The sequence below is a fragment of the Rasamsonia byssochlamydoides genome (assembly GCF_041956645.1).
Source record: "Rasamsonia byssochlamydoides strain NRRL 3658 unplaced genomic scaffold VTN77scaffold_51, whole genome shotgun sequence".
NCBI classification, from domain to species: domain Eukaryota; kingdom Fungi; phylum Ascomycota; class Eurotiomycetes; order Eurotiales; family Trichocomaceae; genus Rasamsonia; species Rasamsonia byssochlamydoides.
In genome coordinates this window covers 29,722-50,699 of record NW_027192434.1, presented here as the reverse complement: position 1 = coordinate 50,699, position 20,978 = coordinate 29,722, and the positions used below count along the sequence as shown (strand labels likewise).

The 20,978-nt window shown below is 49.2% G+C and overlaps 10 protein-coding genes and 2 non-coding genes across 12 annotated transcripts; 6 read left to right on the top strand and 6 right to left on the bottom strand.

Annotated features, from left to right (window-relative positions):
- Positions 1 to 6: 6 nt before the first annotated feature.
- Positions 7 to 530, top strand: VTN77DRAFT_6687 (uncharacterized protein; the record flags this gene model as incomplete). The annotated part of the gene is made up of 3 exons (XM_069422992.1): positions 7 to 36; positions 111 to 277; positions 362 to 530. 3 exons carry the CDS (start codon positions 7 to 9, stop codon positions 528 to 530), a joined length of 366 nt encoding a protein of 121 aa, XP_069275976.1.
- A 1,046-nt stretch (positions 531 to 1,576) lies between these two features.
- On the bottom strand, positions 1,577 to 3,776 carry VTN77DRAFT_6686 (uncharacterized protein; the record flags this gene model as incomplete). The annotated part of the gene is made up of 3 exons (XM_069422991.1): positions 1,577 to 2,845; positions 2,897 to 3,174; positions 3,233 to 3,776. 3 exons carry the CDS (start codon positions 3,774 to 3,776, stop codon positions 1,577 to 1,579), a joined length of 2,091 nt encoding a protein of 696 aa, XP_069275975.1.
- A 4,306-nt stretch (positions 3,777 to 8,082) lies between these two features.
- VTN77DRAFT_6685 (uncharacterized protein) lies at positions 8,083 to 9,667 on the top strand (the record flags this gene model as incomplete). Its single annotated transcript, XM_069422990.1, has 3 exons — positions 8,083 to 9,240; positions 9,320 to 9,385; positions 9,458 to 9,667. 3 exons carry the CDS (start codon positions 8,083 to 8,085, stop codon positions 9,665 to 9,667), a joined length of 1,434 nt encoding a protein of 477 aa, XP_069275974.1.
- A 794-nt stretch (positions 9,668 to 10,461) lies between these two features.
- VTN77DRAFT_6684 (uncharacterized protein) lies at positions 10,462 to 11,563 on the bottom strand (the record flags this gene model as incomplete). The annotated part of the gene is made up of 2 exons (XM_069422989.1): positions 10,462 to 11,426; positions 11,506 to 11,563. The coding sequence occupies 2 exons, from the start codon at positions 11,561 to 11,563 to the stop codon at positions 10,462 to 10,464; spliced, it is 1,023 nt and encodes a 340-aa protein (XP_069275973.1).
- A 1,118-nt stretch (positions 11,564 to 12,681) lies between these two features.
- Positions 12,682 to 13,272, bottom strand: VTN77DRAFT_6683 (uncharacterized protein; the record flags this gene model as incomplete). The annotated part of the gene is made up of 2 exons (XM_069422988.1): positions 12,682 to 12,911; positions 12,966 to 13,272. The coding sequence occupies 2 exons, from the start codon at positions 13,270 to 13,272 to the stop codon at positions 12,682 to 12,684; spliced, it is 537 nt and encodes a 178-aa protein (XP_069275972.1).
- A 41-nt stretch (positions 13,273 to 13,313) lies between these two features.
- VTN77DRAFT_6682 (uncharacterized protein) lies at positions 13,314 to 13,934 on the bottom strand (the record flags this gene model as incomplete). The annotated part of the gene is made up of 1 exon (XM_069422987.1): positions 13,314 to 13,934. One exon carries the CDS (start codon positions 13,932 to 13,934, stop codon positions 13,314 to 13,316), a length of 621 nt encoding a protein of 206 aa, XP_069275971.1.
- A 65-nt stretch (positions 13,935 to 13,999) lies between these two features.
- Positions 14,000 to 14,397, bottom strand: VTN77DRAFT_6681 (uncharacterized protein; the record flags this gene model as incomplete). The annotated part of the gene is made up of 2 exons (XM_069422986.1): positions 14,000 to 14,235; positions 14,280 to 14,397. 2 exons carry the CDS (start codon positions 14,395 to 14,397, stop codon positions 14,000 to 14,002), a joined length of 354 nt encoding a protein of 117 aa, XP_069275970.1.
- A 590-nt stretch (positions 14,398 to 14,987) lies between these two features.
- Positions 14,988 to 15,776, top strand: VTN77DRAFT_6680 (uncharacterized protein; the record flags this gene model as incomplete). The annotated part of the gene is made up of 1 exon (XM_069422985.1): positions 14,988 to 15,776. The coding sequence occupies one exon, from the start codon at positions 14,988 to 14,990 to the stop codon at positions 15,774 to 15,776; it is 789 nt and encodes a 262-aa protein (XP_069275969.1).
- Positions 15,777 to 16,151: 375 nt separating this feature from the next.
- On the bottom strand, positions 16,152 to 16,787 carry VTN77DRAFT_6679 (uncharacterized protein; the record flags this gene model as incomplete). Its single annotated transcript, XM_069422983.1, has 1 exon — positions 16,152 to 16,787. The coding sequence occupies one exon, from the start codon at positions 16,785 to 16,787 to the stop codon at positions 16,152 to 16,154; it is 636 nt and encodes a 211-aa protein (XP_069275968.1).
- Positions 16,788 to 17,337: 550 nt separating this feature from the next.
- Positions 17,338 to 18,494, top strand: VTN77DRAFT_6678 (uncharacterized protein; the record flags this gene model as incomplete). The annotated part of the gene is made up of 2 exons (XM_069422982.1): positions 17,338 to 18,355; positions 18,409 to 18,494. The coding sequence occupies 2 exons, from the start codon at positions 17,338 to 17,340 to the stop codon at positions 18,492 to 18,494; spliced, it is 1,104 nt and encodes a 367-aa protein (XP_069275967.1).
- Positions 18,495 to 19,006: 512 nt separating this feature from the next.
- On the top strand, positions 19,007 to 19,080 carry VTN77DRAFT_t105. The gene has a single exon. It is a non-coding gene; the product is annotated as a tRNA-Ile (tRNA).
- A 1,207-nt stretch (positions 19,081 to 20,287) lies between these two features.
- On the top strand, positions 20,288 to 20,471 carry VTN77DRAFT_t106. The gene is made up of 2 exons: positions 20,288 to 20,325; positions 20,435 to 20,471. It is a non-coding gene; the product is annotated as a tRNA-Gly (tRNA).
- Positions 20,472 to 20,978: the final 507 nt, after the last annotated feature.

The following is a 20,978-nucleotide window of genomic DNA, read 5'->3' as shown; positions in this document are numbered from 1 at the left end:
ATCAAAATGTCCATTCCCAACGAGGCCCTGCACAAAGTAAGTCCCTGTGTTGCAACGAGAGGAGAGTCGTGCGTCATTCCCGGTGGCTAACTCGGTATTTGCCTGAATAGTTGGTGCAGGAGATCGAGACGCGCGCGGTCGCTGCCCAGCAGCAGATCAATCTCGTCAAGGCTCAGATCTCCTCGAAGCAACGAGATGTGCGTCTCGTGCAGTTGACGGCCAATGAGATCGGCTCGTTACCAAAGGACACAAACGTCTACGAGGGCGTCGGTAAAATGTGCGTCTCGCATTGCATTCTTTCCCCGTATCTAGCTTTTTTCTCCTTTCCAAAGGACTGACGAACTGTGATTCTTGATTCCAGGTTCGTGGCCACTCCCATCCCCGTGATCGACAAGCGTCTGTCCAAGGAGACAGAGGACTTGAAATCGGATATCAGCAACCTCGAGAAGAAGCTGCACTACCTCGAGACGACCCACAAAAACAGCCGAGAAAACATCGAGCAGATCCTCAAATCAGGAACGAGGGCATAATTTCGTTCTGAAGTTACGGGGGAGGAATATGATGGCTCGCGAACCATTTTTGGGTCCTACGCCAGCAGTCGCAGCAGAGGGAGCCATCTGACGTTGACGCGCTCGAAGAAAGACAAAGACATGATATCACAAAGGCAACGAAACAAAGAAACAAAGAAAAAAAACTTTTCTCTCACTTTTGCTCTTCTATCTACAGAGTACATGAATGAAGGTCTCACTGGGGAGATGGCTCACGATCATGAGATCTCACATGACCTGACCCCTGCAGGGTCCGGACTCTGAACTCAAGCCTCACCTGGCCTCACATAGACTCAACCGGACTTTTTCCGCCAAGTTTCAATACGGGGCCTGATCACCTCTCGTGCAATGAGAATCTACCTGCCAAGATTCAATGTGGGTTCGGATGCTCCAACAGTACGGTAACTCTCACATGGCCTAGTTTGGGCTCATCTGGACTCACTCAGCATTATGAGCTTAACCTCACATAGACTCATCTGGACTTTTTCCGCCAAGTTTCAATGCGGAGCCAGCTGAGCTTTCATGCAATGAGAATCTACCCGCCGAGATTCAATGTGGGGGTTGATGCACCAGCAGTACGGTAGCTACTCACATGGTCTAGTTACCCCGGATTTGGACTCATCCGGACTCACTCACTCACTCACTCACTCACTCAGGCTCAGCGCTCACCTGACGAGATTCACCTCACCTGCTGGCTTACACAGATGGCACCATCCATGCTTGATGCCATGTGGACAGAAAATGTGGACATGACAATGAAGGAGGATCAAGCTGAACAAACAACTTGTTAGCTTACAAAGGTGTTGGTGCGGTCACGGGTCTTTTTTTTCCTCGTCTAGTAGCGAGTCTTTGCCCAAGCGACAGCTAGTTACGATACGAATCGAATCAAATATGCTCTATGGGAATAATATGTCCATCTTCAAGATTTACGTATATCTATGTCTACCTCTAGGAAACAGCAGAAATAGCAAAAAATAGGATATATATACCGCAACCCAGATATTCTCAGATTCTTCTTCACGATCGACTCATCTTCGCAGACTCGATACAAGTCCACGAATTGATTTGGCAATTGCACGACGGCCGTCAAAGACAGGGTAAATCACCACCGCAAACAGCGCGAAGAACTGCCAGGCGATGGCAACCGTGGTCCAGCCGGTGAAGAAGGAGCGGGTGAAGATGTAGTCGCGGTAGAGGGGCATGGGCCATACGACGAAGGTGACCAAGACGATGAAGATCAGGACCCCCAGGGCGATCCGCAGCCATTTGTGCAGGTATCGCAGCGTCTCCTCGTCGAATGGGTGCACGACGTCGTCCAAGCTGGCGGTTGAGCTGGTTGAGCTGGTGGCTGCGTTATTCGTTTTCCTAACTCGTCGGGTCCTTGGTTCCTGGAGAGCTTTTTCTACCCTTCCCCCCTTTTCGGTCTGTGCTTCGTTTAAGACCACAACGCTCTGCGAGGAAGGCGGCGTCTCTGATTCGGCCGGAGTTGAGCTCTCGGTTTCAGAGTCGTCCTCGACCAGGTCAATCCGCAAGAACTCTCGCCAATCAAAGGTCTGCGGTCGGAGATACGAGATGATCACGGAATACAGAATCGGGGAGAAAAGAGAGGCGATACTGCCATACAGCGACGGGGCCTGGGCAGATGTGGTGTCGATGGAGATTTCCCCGTAAAGGGAGTAGGCCGTGCCCAGCCAGATGGAGACTCCTGTTATCAAACCAAGGACAGGAGACACAATGGCTGCTAACCGTGTTTGGCCGGACCAGAAGAGTGTCATCATCAGCGGGAAGATTCCGGGGCAAGTGAGGATGGGCGAGAAGTAATTGATCCAGTTCATGTTTGCCCCGCCGTAGTTCAGAGCGAGAGCAAAGCCAGTAATGAAGATCCCATGGAAAACGACACCCAGGTGGCTGACCCGGACGACTTGCCGATCAGTGGCTCTTGGGTTGATGTAGGTCCGGTATACGTCGAATGAAATGATACTGCTTACGGCAATCATGGATGACGAGACCGTGCTCGTCACGGCCATGAAAAGAAGCAACAGCATCCCTACGGTGCCGCCAGTTCCCAGAAGCGCCTTGATCGTATAGGGCATGACGAATCCCGAATTAATCTCTGACTCGTTAAGAGATCCGGGGTAAGTGGGAAAGATGGGCAAATCATTGATCACTCGCGCGCTGAGACCGATGACGGTCCCCAAGCCCCAGGGGACCGCGAAGATGGCCAAAGCCGCGAGATCGTAGCCAGGCACGGTCGAACGCACTTCAGATGCAAATGACTTTTGCCAGAACGCGGTATCCTGAGATCTGTCAGCGTCGATGGATTCCATTTACGAACGCTTCGCACCTACCATCGTAACCAAAGCAAGATTGCCAAATTTCAGAATAATACCAAACATGATCGCCCCTTTGGATTTGAAGGTCAGAAGAGAGCCGGCGTAATTCCCATCGATGTAGACACTCCCCGCTTTAGCGATCAGTTTATCGTACAGGCCGTGCAAGCCGCCAATGTGTTCGTTGGTGAGGACCGAAAGCGTGAAGAAGATAATCAGGATCAGAGCAATCGTGGTATGAAGAAAGTCTGTCAGGAAGGTGGCCTTCAATCCACCCACAGCGGTATAGAGGACGACTAGAGATTCAAATTATTAGGAATGTTTCCCAGCAGATGCTGATTGTGTGTCACATACCTCCAAAAGGTAGGAGAATCGTTGCAGCTGCCAAATGCATACCCGTGATGCCGACAACCAACTGGGATCCGGCCAGAATCATACTCGAACATCCGAAGATATTGTTGATCAGATTCAGAATCGTGAAGACGAAATGCCCCAGATTACCGTATCGCCTGCGAATGATCTCGAGCGAAGTATGAGCATAGGGCACCCGGATCTTGGCCAACACGCCCATCACGGCCATCAGAGCAATTTGGAACGACAGGCCGGTGCCGAACCACATGGGCGCCGCGATGCCGTGCTCGTAACAGTAGACACACGAATACACCGTTTCGTTAATCCACATCCAGGAGGAGAACACAGCCGAACAGGTCAGACCTGTGCCCACGGAACGATTGGCCACCATGAACATTTCCGACTTGCCCGAGTCTTCCATCAGATACATCTTCTGGATCTTGACGGCCGCGAGAATTATCAACGCGAACAAGACTCCCAGACCGATGATGATTCCATAGCCGGTCCCTTGAGAAAGGAGGCTGATACCCTGGCCGACGTCCACCATTTTGATGTTTTTCTTAAAAGACGATGGATATACGTTGTTGCACTTGTCTGGTCCGGCCTCTGGCGAAAGGACAATTTTGGATCAAAGAGCTGCCAGAGCCATTGGGAATGTCGCTGATAGATATGTGTGTACTAGCTCTGGATTATTATATATTATATGGCCCAGCAAGAATTCGACGGCTCTTCATCCGAGCCCAATTCTTTCCGATAACGCTGCAAAGAATCCATGATGACTCCGATTGGAGACGGAGAATACGCGACTCCGACCGTCTGGTATTCTGCTTCAGACCTTTATCGCCTTCCATTTCTGCCTCTGGTGGTCGCCTGTTGTCTCCAATGATAGGGAAAGTTGGGTTCCATGTGCATGGTGTCATTGTGGATACTGATCGAGAATCGACTGCAGTCCTGTAAACCAGAAAGAAAACGTTAGCAGCAAATGATGGGTTGGAATCGTGACAAGCAATGGTCACTGATGGCGTGCTTTGAGGTTGAAATGACTGATAGAAATGTGGAGAGACTAGCAAATTGGAGTGTCAGATGTGGCAGGAGATACTTAAGTAATCATGGACCACGGGGGGAATCCGAGAGTCCCAACTTGGAGTTGTTTAGAAAAGGCAAGAGACAGTTAATTCAAAATTCCGTTAATAGATTTGTTGACCAGATCCCCTCAGAGGGAAACAGCTGTTGCGGATCTTTCCAGGAAACAGCTAGTCTTCCATCACGCCATCCTGGACCCTCAGACTTTCAACGGCTCTTTCTTCATTAGGTAGGTATATAATTATCCGGACTCGCACATTGAATTGACCCTGGGTCTGTCCTTCAACTATACGATATAATCACAGGTAGTCTTGTTGGCTGGATCTTAGTGAGTTGCTTTGGTCAAAATCCTTTTGAATCTATAAGAATTGGCTACTGACAGACCTAACTTCATCAATTCTCGACATTATTACTCGTTTTGGTATAGATATTTCAAGTCCACTGCTGCGGAATCGGCCCGCCTTCCGTGGTCAAAGTTCCAGACCGTTGCAGCCGATATCAAATCGGTCCACAATGATATACGGAAGTCTGCTTCCGTATATTAATGTACTGTACTCCGTATGTACCACAATGTACAGTTCGTTCAAGTTCCTGCAGGATATTATACCTTCAAAAGGCTACAATAAAGTTGTCCATCCTCTTGCTTGCATGAACAGACACATCAGGGATTTTGTATTTAGTAATAGTACAAAAAGAGTCTGTTGAGCTTGCCTCCTGTGGAGTCTGCTTCCTGTACATAGTTTCTTGCAGTCAGTCAACATTAGCCCTAAGCAGGGTGTTCACGAAAGAGACCTCTTGGGAAAAAGTCTAAGTTCGTCTCAGGTTCCATAGAATGATAATCACTCACCATCTCTCTTCCAAACTGAGCAACAAGTCCATCTTCAAACTCTATCCATTCCTTTTGCTCTTCCGTCAACGTATCTGGATGGAAGGTCTGTGCTCGGTCGAAGTCGAGCCAGATTACCCTTTCATCTGGGTCGTCTTTGATGACCATCATATTTCTGGGATGAGGGTCACTATGCTCGACTAGAGCTTTGTGAATCTCATTCATACCGGCAATAAATAAAATTCTCCATCCGCCTTTTGGTATAGTTGGCTGTCGCATGGAGCGGCTCCATGTTGGGTGTATATTCGAGAAGAATCGCGTTTGGCGGGTACTGGTCATGTAGAAACATCTCCAGATGGAGTTGGTAAAGCTTGGGGTCAATCTATTCTATGGTTCCATAGAATTGGGGGACAATGCCCTGATCGCAGAGACCATGTGCCTTCAGGCGTCGATACGCGGTGGACTCGCAGATGTGAATGTTGTGTTCTCGGTGTGGATTTGCCCACAGGATGGGGCCTCTATCATGGTGCTATTGATATGCAGACAGTCAGAGTGGATTAAAAAGGATCCAGGTACGTTGACCAGGACCAAATTACCACTCTCATCACGCATTCTGTATCCCGGATCAACACAAGGAATATCACGGCATACTTTGAAGAAAACAGCTTCCGCTTGAAAACAGCCTCTGATGGTTGGATATTGGTAAACTCGGTCATTATAACGATCAGACATGGAGAGACGGGACTAAAAGAATGGGTAGTAACGATTCGAGAACGAAGCGTGACAGTGCTCGGAACCGAGACGATCAGGACGTGGCAGGATGTGACATATCTGACTGTTGCCTGCGTAGCGCTTGTAGTGCGAAGCTTGAGTTTTACTAGCGAGACTTCCTTATTAGAGCAATGATCATGCGTTTAGAAAAGCTCAATGTACGGAGTAATTTCCAGCCCAGATATCACTGTGTAAGATTCGCAACCCGATCAGACACCTGGCACATATCATAAAGGTTATGTCAACTGTTATTTTCAGTAGGGAAATAGTAGAGAACTCAGGTGTTCGGGTAAGCTGGGGGAGTCAGTCAAACTGCGTTAAACAAAAAGGTCAATATTAGAATGAGTCAGGAACAGAGTCGCTGCGCAGCTAGGCTTTATCTCGACGTCGATATGAAATCTATCCGAACTAGCCAAAAGTAAAAAGACAATAGATGTGAAAAAAAAAAAGAAGCAATGACTGAAGACCTCCTTGTATAGATTTTTTTTTGTTTCTTTTTTTAGAGGTGTGCTATTGTTGACTGCGCTCGGTTGAATATTTTCTGACGAGCAGTCGAAGGCAGACCCAAGAACGGGTTTCGATAGATAGAGTGCCTCGATCAGAGCATCAGTTCTGGAAATAGCAACTGAAGTAGCCTTGTCTCACCAGATGACCCTAGGCGCTTATCTGCCACGTTCTGTTGGACGTTCCCATTTTCTACGCGGCAAAAATCTGACTTCTTAGAGAGAAGCCGCTCAATTGTTTCATATCGAAGGTAAGAACACAAAAAAAAAAACAGATTATTGATGGCGGGATATTCAACGACTGCCTCATCTTCCGGACGTAATGACTATGGTGGGTAACAAATCTTTTTGCTGTTATTGGCAAGCTATGTGCAACTGCGTCGCGCAGTTCAACACGGTTGGTAACTGGAATTGCTTCATTTATGACATCACACCATGCGGACAGTTTGATGGAGATGTGGAGAATACTGTGGAAATTTGGTCATAGAACGCAGGTATTCTTTTCAGCGCTAGGATAAGTTAGGTACTATTACCAGTTCAAAAAATATGAGTCAATCAATCCACCATTTATTTTATTACATAGGAAGTAGTTCGACAATTCAGCCTTCAATCATCTTGAAACGACATCCTCTCCCTTAGGCAGGAACCATTGTTTACTTCATGCCTAATCCATCAGGCTGGAAAGGCAAGCTTGGGCAGGTCCACCCATTTACCAGTTATCCATGGATCTTTGATGCGGCGCCAACCTTGGAACCCGCCTGCCCCTGCTGCGCCTTCCCTTCACTTTAATCGCTTCAACGCCAATAGATTAAGTACAAAAAACAACAAGATTGCCTTTACACTCCCTATACTCCGTATGTTCTGCCTGTTATCAGTCGACTCTACTCCGTACCTAGGTACGTAACCGTAGACTATGTCGTCATAGTCATCTGTTTCAGTCCGATGGGGAGTGGACGATGCACAGCGTTTTCTACTAAATTGGATGGCGCTCGCACAACAGGCGACTATGACTGGAAGGATTATCTGTGGAAATAGTCGATCAGGCTGTGCGCTTGGCTGTCTTGAGGCCTGACCTGCGAGTGGGACAAGAGGGGAGTCATCACGAGGGGCTGGGCGGATGACGATCAATCAGTCAGCCCAACCGCGGAGCCGCTTCATTTCCTGATCAGTGAACCGCCGACCAGAAGACGATGGAGGATGCAGTTCAAAAGGGACGGCGATAAAGTCCTTGTCCAATCTAGCTAGTAGTCTGTTTCAGACGCAGTATTACAGGTCAGACATCGCCCCCCGATGGGGCTGAACAGGCAGTCATCTTCCCCTCCCCCGCCAGCCACGCTACTCCTCCACTGGCGGCAACCAGCGTTGTCCCGTGCCAGTCATCAGTCAGTCAGTCAGTCGGTCGGTCAGTCGTGTCAGTCAGGCTGCCTCTCGCCTGAGTGAAAGACCTGGGAAGGTTTTTCCCCCTTTCATCGTCTGTTCTTATCTTCTTTCCATCCATCCATCTATACTATATATACTTCCAGGTTACACAGTACTAGCCATTTCTCACAGACATCCCTCTGATCAGTCACTACGCCACGGCCAGGCCTGTTTCTTAGCATTTGGACGAGGGCCTCCAATTATTCCAGTGAAAAGAACTATCCCAGGAGGCATCTCAGGACCTGAACAAGATGCACAGATACGAAATTTATGACTCGGAATCGGACTTCTCCGAAACCGACGTATCCTATGATCGTCCTCGAAGGCAGGTCATCAGACGACGCTCATTTTCGCGGCATCGTGTGAGCCCGGACTCCAACGCCTACCTGAGCCCCGATGTCATCCAAACCGTCCATCGCTCCGCTTCCACAGGCGGCAGGCGCAGGAGAGAGCCGACCACCGTGGTGATCAATAACGATGTCCGAACCAGACAAGTGTCCAAAGATCGTCGAGGCCGCCCCCGCTACAGCGAAATCGATGACATCGACGAGATCGAAATCATCCGTCCCCACGAGCGCCGGCGTAGCAGCAGTGTCTCCTCCCGCACCCGCACGCCCTCTCCCCGCCATCGCGACCGCGACTTGGAGTTGCTGGTGGACCAGCGCCTGCTGGAAAGAAATGACATGCGCCAGGATCTCGAGCTCATGAAGCAGAAACAAGAAATCGAGCGGCTGGAGCGACAGCTCGCCAAACGTCGCGAACGTGAACGCGAACAACGCGAACGCCGCGAGCCCCGCCGTGTCGACGATGACTACCTGGAAGAAGAGCTGATCGAGAGAATTCGGAAACTCGAAATGCTGAGCCTCGAAAAGATGGAGAGGGCGAAACGGGCGGAAGAAGACCGCCGGATCGCCGAGTATCGGGAAAAGGTAAAGAAGCTGGAGGAGATGGAGAGAAAGGCAGCCGAGGAAGAACAGGCCAAGCGTCTGGCCCACGAAAAGTACCTCAAGGAGCTCGAGCAGAAGGAGGCCGCCCGGGCCGAGAAAGAGCGCATCAAGAAGGAGCTCCGAGACGAAGAGGCCCGGAGGCTGCTGGAGGAGGAGGAACGCAAGAGAGAACTGGCCAAGATCAAGGCCGCCGCTATCGAGGAATACAAGAGGGCCGAGGAGCTCAAGAAGCTCCGAGAGATCGAGGAGAAGGAAAGGAAGGACAAGGAATTCAAGGCCCGACTGCAGGAGGAATTTGGCTACACGGAGGAGGAGGTCGAAGCCATTCTCAACAAGAAAAATCACAAGGAGAGGGAGAAAGAGAGGGAGAGGGAGAGGGAAAAGGCACTTTCATATTCACGTTCACATTCGCATTCGCACTCGCACTCGCATTCGCCTCCAGAGCACACCACGTATATCAGGGTAAGTAACAAACACGGCCTTCGAGATTGATCATTCATGCGGTCGACAAGAACTAACCACCATTCGTTTTTCCCTCCAGGTCCACCGCAAATATCTCCTGCCTGAGACGCTGATTGCCTACCGATTGCCATGGGAATGGGACGAGGTGAGTTCCCCCTTTGCACCTTTTCCAGACATGTAATCAAATTCCTGACGTCTCCTCTTTCAACTCGAACAGCACGACAGCAACTACATCATCATCAAGACCTGGATCTCCGAAGACTTCCAAGAAGAGCTCTTCGCGCACACGCGGCGCATCCGCGAGGGCAAACTCGTCTCCGAGACCTCGAGCTCCCTGACTGAGTTGAGGGTCAACGACAAGAAGAAGGACAAGATGTACCTTGTCCGGAAGAAGAGCCCGAGTCGACGCGCTTGGATCTTTACTTGACCAGCGTCAGCAGTCGGTGTCTCACCGCTTTGGATTCTCCTGATGAACAACACCCTCTCCTCTTCACTTTTTCTCCTTCTTCGGAAGCTGATGATGATGATGATGATTCCTACCGGCCGATCGTGTGTGGGACAGAGATAGTCTATATCGTTGGAACTGAGTCGACTTCGCTTCGATGTTGGCTGTTCATGTTGTTGCTCATGTTGATGATCACGATGATGATGACGAATTTATGAGAGCAGACTGTCATATCACAGTTCACGGTTGACGAGATGATATCTTTTTTTTTTGCCCTTGTGTTTTGATGTCATGCTTCCATTTCCTTGCGCCTCTTTTCCATGAAAATTTGTTTTTCTGTTCTTGTTTTTTGGTTGGCTTCTTCTGTCTGTCCTGTTTCACTGCAATGGCAATGCTCATGATTATGACATGATATGATATGACATGACATGAAATTTCTGTTTCAACCGAGTCAACTTGTCTATTTTTTTTTTGCGTCAGTAACTTGGATCTCATCTTGTTTATTTTGTTTTTTCTGTTTTTGTTTGTGTCTTTTTTTTTTCTTTCCAGTTCGCAGATTGTGCCCCATTGTCATTTCATTTCATTTCATATCATATCATGTATGGAACCGGATTCTTCGTTTCGTTTGGAGTAGAGTAAGCGATAGTATGGTATATACAGAATAGTTAGGTATTCAGACGAGCAAGAATATGGATGATTTTCATGCATTGAAAAATGTTTGCTTGCTTGTTCGTATCTCGCTCGTTCCAAGAAGCATGGCAAAAGCCAAGCCAAGTCTACAGACTGATCCCATCCTGAACAGACCACCTCCTTTCCGCCCGCAGGATGAGTTCCTCGTACACCGTCCAGGCCAGCGCCGAACTGAGCGCTTTGCGCGCCATGCGCAGACCCAACCCACTGAAGAGGCTGCGGATGCCATCTTCGCGGACCATCAAGCTGACTGCGCGGAGCATGTTGCGGTACTTCTCTGGCCGGAGCTGGAGCCGCGTCTTGACGGCGTCGAACGGGTTGGTGATTGCCGTCGCGAGGCCGGCTGCGAAGGCCCCTGAGGCGAAGTTGATGGAGGAAGAGGAGAGCGATAGCTTGCTATCTGATAATGAAGTAGAAGAGGAGGGTGCGGCGACGAGCCCAGAGAGATTCCGTTTGAACTGCTCGTAGAAGACGACGTAGAGGCCTGCATAAGGCGCGTCCCGCACCGCAGTGGCCCCGAACCCCGTGAAGAGACCGCGTACGCCCTCCGTGCGGACGATATCCCGCCCCGCGCCTAGCAAGCTGCGGTAGGCATAGTAGTCTGATTCGTACCGCACCTTCAGCACGGTGACGGGCATCATCACGAAGCCTGCTGCAGTCCGTGCGATGGCGCCTGTGACCAGATTCGCGGTATGTGAGAGCTTGGGCAGCGCGGAGGAGGAGTAGCCGTTCCCACGGGAAGCAGCATTATTATGATTATCGGCCAGAGCGATTGCAGGACCGCGTTGCGCGACACCCTGGCGGAGGGCATTGAGGGAGGTGAAATACAGCGCCGAGCCGAAACCAGTTCGGAGGGCGGAGGGGAGCGTACCGCGCCATAGACCGCGGATGGGGTGAGGAGAGGAGAGGATGGATCTGATGGTTGGGAGGAGAGACGCCGTCTGACGGGACTGCTGGACGCGGGTCTTCAGAAGGTCTGCGGGTTGGAGGAGGACGGAGGTGGTCAGGCCGGATAAGAGGCCTGCGAGGAAGTGGAACGTAGTCTTGGAAGCTGTGACAGTCAGTCAGAGGGGCAATTGAATAATGACGCATGTAGAAGGGTGTTCGAGTAAACAAAAAAAAATACTCACACGTTGAAGTCTTCCTATTAGACTGCGACGACCCAGAGACCGTGGGGACATGTGACATAGTAAAATCCCGCCGGGGTTATGCTCTGCAGGAAATAAATCCCACAGAGCAGAGCAGAGCACAACAAAAAGAGCAGAGAGCTATTATTTGTTTTTCTCACAGTCTGGTCGATCAAATGCGGCCAGCGGCAAGGATTGTATGTTTCATGACGACATCATGAAGTTCGTGAGCAGACAGTCGAGAGGAGAAAAGACTAGTCTATATAGATAAGTCTATCGTAGATTCGTAGCACGTTCAATTCATTCGTGTCAAAGAATAGAAGAATCTCGGGCGCAATTTGCAGGATAACAACAATTGGTGACAACTTTTGTATAGAGAGACAAGAGTTGGTTTGTTTGTTGCGGTGTACTCCGTATGTAGGTAGGAAGTTCTGTTGAAAAAAGATGGTCGATGACTCGACGAGATTGACAGCTCTGAGGTCATCGTCCGTGAGTACTCCGTACTCTGGCCGATGATTGGCTGTGAGCTGCGGAGGACGGAGCTGTTAGGTAAGCCGATCCGCAGGTAACTAGTTACAGTATGTGCCTATTTCGGGAAAAAGATCATCGAGAACATCTTGAAATCGGTGATCTGGGATTACTCCATTAGAAGGATAGAAGAGCTAGATCTAAGAATAGCATCAGTGGAAACAGTCATGTGACAACAGAACTAAAACAAAAAAAAGGCTTCTCTATAGATACCTACGATATGTATGTACAGTAGGTACTAAATAGGCCCTACTTCCTTAGTTATTAGTTGGCTCTTACTTAGTCGAATGAGTCTATTTTCGCCGATCAACCTTGCTTATTCTATGCCAGCAACATTTATTGTCGTACGGTCGACCACGGATATATTCGGAGAACAGCAATAGCAACATTCCTCAAGAGGATGGGAAAACGTGCATCAGACGGAATGCATGGGTCTCAGTGTCTAGCAAAAGTCAATCGCATCATATTGCAATGTCGATCATTTTGTTTGATCATCATAAATGGTATGGATGTCGCTACTCCAAGAGACTGATGTGTCCAGTCAATATCAGGAATTTCTTTCATCACTGCGATTCAAATTCTCCGCCTTTCTTAGGGGGGAAACTCTGATTCTCCAATTACATTGACGAGAGGGAATAACTGTCCTGAGTCTCAATATTGCATCGAAGCGCGCAAGCGATTGTAATTCGCCTGGGTGATGGGCTGGTATTTCGCAGGATTTTTCTCGCTCGTACACGCCGGAAGACACTCGATAATAGACGTGGGATCTGGCGAGAGGAAATAAGGGATCGAGTAGCGTTCACGAGTCATGCGATTGGAGCCTTCAAAGCGATCACTGACTGGGGGAAGCCCGACCCGGTGGTTTGTCGACCGAAGGTAATCTGCATCTTATATGAATTCCATGTTGCGACCGATTGGGGGCAGAGATAATATACCATTACTCCACCTCTGTAACAAGTCTCCCACGTTCATGACAATGGCGTTTTTAATCGGCGTTGCGGGAATAAACTTCCCCGGTTCGGACGGGTCTTCAACCTCTAACCCGCCACAGTCATCCTGGAACAGGATGGTCATTGAGCTCCAGTCAGTATGCGCCGGCATGCGCGCCATGGTCTGGCTCTCCAGCGCCTCTGCGGGAATAGGAGGGTAGTGCAGCAGTCGGAGCTGGTTATTATGGCCTGAGTGCTTCTTCAAGAGTTCGTCTTCATCTTCCAGTCCAATCCCCACCGCCAGAGCACGCATGATGTCTGATGCTGCAGCGAAGCATTCCCAGTAGAATCGGGTCATAAAGGCTCTGAAACCTGGCAGGACCTCGTCGGGGATCCATTGGTTGGGCTTATCTTTGTTCTCGTCACTGCCAATGTCATAACTCTCCTGGCAGAAGTTAGATGGGAGAGTGAGAGAGAATAATCCCGTATCCCCCTGCCCAGACGTATATAATTTGTGTAGTAAACTTCAAGTCTTCTGCAAATAGTCACATTTTGGAAATATAACGAACTGCTCACTTTGCAATCCGTAATCTCCCGCAGCTTCTTCACCCGCTCCTCGTCATTCCCTTCACTGATCGCCTGCGATACTTTTTCCAGACCGGGCCACGAATATCCGCGATGTACAGCCCATCCCTTTGGGTGTGGTGCCTTCAGTTTATCTTCCTGGCTGAGTGCAAAGAAGCGTCGTGACCAGTCGAAGGCCTCATCAAGCAGGGAATCCGGTAGGGCGTGGTTCACGATGTATACAAACCCAACCTCTCTACAGGCATTCACGATCTCCTTTGCAACTTGCAACCGAGCAGCTTTGTCGTCGGTCTTCTTCCAAGCGGAGAAATCGACGATGGGGATTCGAAGGGAAGTGGGGGTTCCATTGATGGTCCCGTTCGAACGCTCGTTGATGGGTTCTTCAGGCATGGTTTGCGCGATAGGTTGTTTTTGGACAATATATAAAGAGTATGCTCGTCAGGCCACGCGTCGAGCTACAGATTGACGATGCTCGAGGGTAGTATCTCAAATACATAGCGCTGATGCTCAGGGCGACCGCCACTCTTGAACACTTTCGACTGCTGATAAAAGCCATTGCTGCTATCGTTCCAAGTCCAGCTGATAGGGCGCAACCGGGATGAGTGCCGTTCCCCGCACAGAATAAACCCCACCAACCAAACTTCGTAAATCCACCCCTGTTCTAATAAAGATCTCGGGTAAATAAATAAGTCTCACTATACACCAGTAATGGATTGAAATGCCATTCTCCATGACTTGTGCAGGATGTAGCGTATCTCAAGTGCGTCGCAACTGAGACCGCATGGAGAGGAGGGTCTTTCGCACATAGTGGAGTAGTTACTGGAGATGCCCCGATAAGCAACCTTGGAACCATCCCGCAGTTAATTAGCGTGCCCACTGCCCGCTATAGATCACCCATTGATAATGTCTCTGTACTGTACTCTGAATATTCGATCTACATTCGATCACTTTCCAAATTTATTTTTTGCATTAGTTCGCAGACACATCCAGCGAGTTTAATAATCGATTAGTGGCTGAGGTTGGGCACCATGTCTTGTGTCGCGACAGGGGTGACGCCGTTGCCGTGGCAGGAATGAGGTGGAGACCTGCGTTGGCAGCCCAATACATCATCGTCATCTTGTCCCTCGACTATTGAAGCACTCAGAGAAGAATTGCACAAAAATTCTAACTTGTATCGGTTACCTGTGCTTCATGAATCACGTAAGTCGTTTTCAAAACAACCCGATGTCCAGGAACAACGGCTAATGCGAGTGTTTCCTTTTGCTAGTATCCGCCGGTTTATTGACATCGCCGGGCTGTGATACACTTCAAAGACGAGCGGTTACCTCCGCCGCCACATATAACTACGATCCAACCTCACCGAATGGATATCGTACGGCATCTATACTGAAAGCGTTTGGCAGCCAGAAAGATCACCCACGAGTTACAGCCTCGCGCCGCAAGATGAAGCAGTCTCTGCTGTTCTTCACCATACTCTTCATCTCGTCAGCGATATGTACGGAGACCTCGCCGTTCCTGCCACCTCTAAACAACGGATCAGTCAGCGAAAGAGCTGCAGATGTTCTCCGAATCTTGAAGCGTCAAAATAATTGCCCCCTCGGATACAGTGCCTGTTCCAAAGAGGGGAACTCCGGTGTCTGTTGTCAGGGTGGGACGACATGTACTCACGACGCCGCCAACAATATAGCGTGTTGTCCCACCGGCGCAAGCTGTACGGGATCCCTCACTGGAACTGGGACGTCCACCACCAGCGGCTTCATGTTTCCCCAATCCACCTCCGCCTCTACGACGGCGACCAGTCCCGACGCCACCATCACTGGCTCTACCGTGCCCGGAGCCCCATACCCCTTCGTGTACATCCCAACTACCTTCGCCAACGCTGAGACCTGCTCGTCCTATTACTCTCAATGTCAGTCAGAGTTCTCGAGCTGTCTGGTCTCTCTGGGGGGAGCGTACGGGGTGACGGTCGCTGGAGCCGGAAGCGCAGGTGTGACGGTGCAAGGCGCGGCTGCGGTCACGGCGATATCGGCAGCTGAATCAATCTGTTCGAGCCTGAGCACGAAGGCATGTTACGGATTGCAGGAAGGATACTGCACGGCCTTTGGGACGGCGAGCGCGACTTCGACTGGTGGGGTATTCATCAATCCCTCCAGCGACGCAACGAGACGGTCGTCCAGCCTTTATGATCTCGTAATTGCTCTAGCTGCTGGAATTGGCGGCATGTTTTTATGATGCTGTGAGGGATTGACGGAGGTATTTTCCTTATGATGATGAATAATGAGTGAACGTGTTCGATGATGTTGAGAGAAAACGGTCCATTGTATTTTTTTTATGGCGATGTTTTTTTCATGTCCTCAGAAAGTGTATATAGGATTTCTTTCTTTTTTTTATGTTTGAGGAAATTTCTGTATCTATATATGCCAGGTTTCTGTCTATCGACAGGGCAGCGGTTGGAATGAAACCAGCCCCCTTCTAGAGTGAATTGTGGTATGCGACAACCACTCGGAATGTGGATGAATCATTTTTTCCTACTTGTGTAGAGTATTTATAAGAGTTGACTCTCTCAAAAACAAAACCACAGTGATTCTAGGACACAAGTTCTTGTCTTCATTGTTGTTCCTTTCGAGGTTGTAATATGATCTGCTCATCCGCGGTCCACCCGCTCAGGATCCATGGATCTACCAGACCCACCAAGCAACGATTGTCACTACCGACCAGCCCTGCCATCGATGGACATACAGTCTCCAATTGTGCTTTTATTCGGACGTACGGAGTATGATCGCATACAAAAACGGAAGGAAGACATCTGCTCCGATAAAGACGGTCTAACACAATGATGGTGGAACCTGTTGGCTCCGTCGCTGGGACAGCTATCGATAAGGACCGGCCGCGTGGGACGGGAAACCGGCGATTTGGGAGAACGCAAGGATGGAGAGTGTCGACTCGCTGGGCAAGCTGAATTGAGTTTCCCTGTTCCCAGAGTAACGGGCAGGAGATTCTGTCAAGTGACTCGAGCCTGGTGCAGTGTGGCGGCCACATGCTGGTTGGGTTGAACAGTGCCTGACCCAAGACCGAGGTTACTGCATCTGCAGGACGGAACTTTGACCGAAGCGACGAACCCTTCATTATCAATGGAAGAGCAATGCGGTCAGTCGTCAGGTGGGAAGCTTGGGTTTCAACTTGCAAGCAACAGTGTTTCGAGGCTATTCCAGAGCTGGACTCGCTCTCCAGGACTACCGCCATGCAGGAGGGGCAGCAGGCCAACTCACAGGCGATTGCATCATGCAGTGACACGCCGAGAGAGTGCCAGGACCTAAAAAGGATCTCATGATCCCAGCCATTTTATTATTTTCCTTTTTTTGTCGCCCTATTAGTCCCATCTGGCGCATCGGGGCGGTTGCGTTGCGTCGATTGGTGGGCTGCGTGAAGAAATCGGGTGGTTGGGATATTGAGAGGCTGGGGAAGTAGGAAAGACGGCTCACGACAACGCATATCCCTCCCACTTCTCACCTCACCTCAACTTTTTTTTCTTCCTCCAAATATTTCCCAGTCATCTTTCTCACATTTCAATTTCTTGAAAAGTTGGGAATTGGGAATCCTCGCTGGTCGTGGTTGTCTGCGAGCGTGACCCCCGAGTTGTGACGACGATCAAGAAACGGTGCAACGGCGGGAGTCATAGCAACCATACTGTTGTGCTGTTTCCAGATCGTTGACCACTCGCAAAGGACACTCTCCGCAACAACTCGAGTGACAAACATTCTTACAATTCTCGATTCTGCAAACTCAACGCAGCATGCGCTCATCTCGAGTCACCCCCGCATTGTCCATACTCGCTCTGCTCGCCGCCCAACCACAGCCGGTGCAGTCGAATCCCTTTCCACTCGAATATGACAATATCCTCGTGGATAGAGCCTGCGCCAACCCTTGCGGCTATTACAGCCAGCTCTGCTGCACTTCCACCCAGACATGCGGAACGAACAGCGCCGGACAGGCAGTCTGTCTAGATGGGGAGTCCAATTCAGGTACATGGGAATACTATACGACAACCTACACGGCAACCGACCTGGTAACTATCACATCCGTTTGGAGCAGCTGGGTCACGCCAACTCCCACGAGCGGCGCATCCACCTGCCAGTTATCCCTCGGGGAGAGTATATGTGGAAGCAGCTGCTGCAGTGCCGCTGAAATATGCGATAACGGTGTATGCGTTGCTGGAAGCTCTTCCGCCGTCGCGGTGCCCACCGCGACACCTCCTTTGCGACCCACAAGCAGTGGTGTAGCCACTGTCACTGAGACCAGCGCGCCCACGACGACAGTGCCCTTCATCGCCCCGGTGGGAACGAATGGTGCGACGATCGTTGCCAAAGCGTCTAGCGGCGGTGGTCTCAGCGGGGGTGCGATTGCAGGTATTGTCATTGGAACCATTGCGGGAGTGTTTCTTCTACTCGCGCTCTGCTTCTGTTTCTGCTTACGAGGGGCGCTCGACGGGCTGCTGGCGCTCCTTGGTCTGGGTCCGCGAAGGAGGAAGGAAACAACGTATGTGGAGGAACGCTACTCCCATCACTCCTCCGAGCGGCCTGAGAGAAGAACCTGGTTCGGGACCAGGCCGTCTCGTCCGGAAGGCAGTGAGGGGGGGAAATCATCCGGTCTGGGATTCTGGGGCACCCTTGCTCTGATCCTCGGGGCGATAGCACTGTGTCTGGGGTTGAGGAGGCGTGAGAACCGAGACGAGAAGAGCGACTATTATACCAACACCGGCTCGTATTCGTATTACTCTTACGACGACAGTTATTACAATTATACCAGTGCGAGTGAGTAAACATCCTTGTTTTCCAAACGCATGCCGGAACTAACAATGAAATAGGCAGCGAAAGCTCCGATCGACGGACCCGAAGAACGCGTGATACAAGGACAACGCGCTCCTCGAGGAGGACTCGATCACGTCGATGACAAGGCGGACTGTGCTTCCTCCTCTTTATCGAACAGTTATCGAACATAGGTTGCATAAGCGATGACTTGGCACAACTAGATCGTCGCATTTTCAGTATTATTTTGGAAGTATTCTTTTTTTTTTTGTTTTGACTAACCAAAGACACGTGTATTCGTTTTTTCCAGTGATGAAAACCTATTACATGTACTGTACATACGCATACCTTCGAGCAGATGAGATGGATGGGATGTGAAGATGACGAAAGACATGACGAGACGGAAATGGGAATGGATACGAGACAGACACGATTCATGGTGAACTTCATGTACGTTAAATGAGTGGATGAACAATGCATACGATATGATATGATGAGAAGAAAAGTGAGTACGGAGTAATTACTCCGTATTATATTAAATGAAACCCACCCATTTGCCCTTGTTGCGTTTCTAGACTCGATACAGATACAGATAGTTAGCTAATCTTGATTTTGTTCCCGCTATGAATCGATAAATAGGGACTTCCTAACAACGACGGTCCCGTAGCTCAGTCGGTTAGAGCGTGGTGCTAATAACGCCAAGGTCGCGAGTTCGACCCTCGTCGGGACCATGTCTCTTTCTTTTTTTCGGCCTTGTATCCTTCCGAAGAAGACACAAAGGGTGTTTTGTTATTTTTGGAGCTTTTTTTTTTTGCTGTTGGTGGAGGGTGAGGTGCATACGTACTTGCATACTACTAAAGGTGGTTGAGATTGCGGGGTATTGGGGTCATCGCTTTGCAGGAACTAGAGCACAGGAATTACGGTATGCTTAGCAATGGATCAGCTTGAGATGATTTTTCATAAATGGCTCAGTGAAGGAAACAATACTTTCTTTTTCCTTCTCTTCGTATAATGTTATCTGCATGATCGCCGTTTGTTGGTTCAAGAACTACAAAGACATTACAGGCAGTGTCGTTTTAGGTCTTTGCTGGGTTTCTCAAAGTGCGGTCCCGTCAAATATATATATTCGGAATAATCCATCACTTTGGTCGAGAAAGACCACTCCTCCCAAAATTTCACAACTTCCCGAGCCCGGAACTAAGGGAAAAGACGCGATCATATATCAAAAACACTGAAACTTGAAGAGCCCCAGTGAACAGCCCCAAGGTCACCAATTCGATAACAGTGGCACTTCTTATCAGAGGCTGGCTGTATTATCATTCACGCGCACACAGCGCTCTATAAAGACCAATTGACATTGCTCGTTTCTTGTCAAACAGATATAATAAAAATACCATGTAGCATTTTGTCCGAAAAAAAAAGCCATATATCAAAAATCCCGGAATTGTCATCCACCAGATACCTTGTATGTACATACATACCTATTCCTAGGTAGATATATCCTAAGCTCGCTTACAGTCACCACACACAAGCACCTGGCCAAGCAAGAGCACATGGAAAGCCGTCCTGACAGCACCTCGACCGAAAAGTGTTGTATATTAATTATCATCTACTGCTTCGTACCTATCTGTGCCTAGGGGATAGATAGTTTAAGCTCGCTTCCGGTCTGGTCACTACACACAACCGCCTACCTAAAAACATGTAATAAAGCCCATCGTGATGGATTTCATCATCAATGCCACTACTACTGTAAATTCAAAAGTTATTACTTAGGCATATCCACCTCCCCAAGTAATCAAACAATGCACGCTCCTGAGTGGATTCCAATCCGACGGACGGACCGGTCCCAGCCAGCTCCCTCGGACTCAACCCGACAAAAAAAAATCTCACATCTTCTCTACAAAACACATAACCCCCATCCCCCCACTCATCTCACAAGGTCCCGTAGCTCAGTCGGTTAGAGCGTAAGTTTCCCATTCCCTTCAAATACAGCAAATACAGCGTCCAAAAAAGAATCTTGACGCCTTCATCAAAAATTATACCATGACAATATCACTGACATACCCTCCCACAGGTGGTGCTAATAACGCCAAGGTCGCGAGTTCGACCCTCGTCGGGACCATATGAGCCGGCTCATCCTGCATTGGATGGTTGGATTCTCTTTTTTTGTGCTTTTTGCCTTTGGTCGAACGGTTTTTTTTTGTGCGTGGATTGGATAGGTATGTATGTACCTGCTATCTCTACTGTAACTCTAACTAATCTATGTGCATGACTTGGTTGCGTTAGTTATCATTCTGAGAAGAATAGGAAATAATCCAAGGCGTTTTTTTTTACTTCTTTTTCTTTTTCATCTTTTTTTTTTTCGGGCCATTTATTGATTGATCGAACAATAAACAAAGAATAGGAAGAAAGGGCTGAAAATTCGACTGATTTTGATCGATTCACTAAGTACTACTCGATTGTGGATTATTAGTTACTTAGTAGTACCTGTTTTTTTAGGTGGGGTTAAAAATTTTCGCATGGTTAGCAAAGCAAAGCAAACCCACTATGAACCACACAGCATTCGGGCGGGGTATTGCATGCATGCAGCATGCAGCGTTCTGACGTACCTGGAATGTAGGTTCACAAC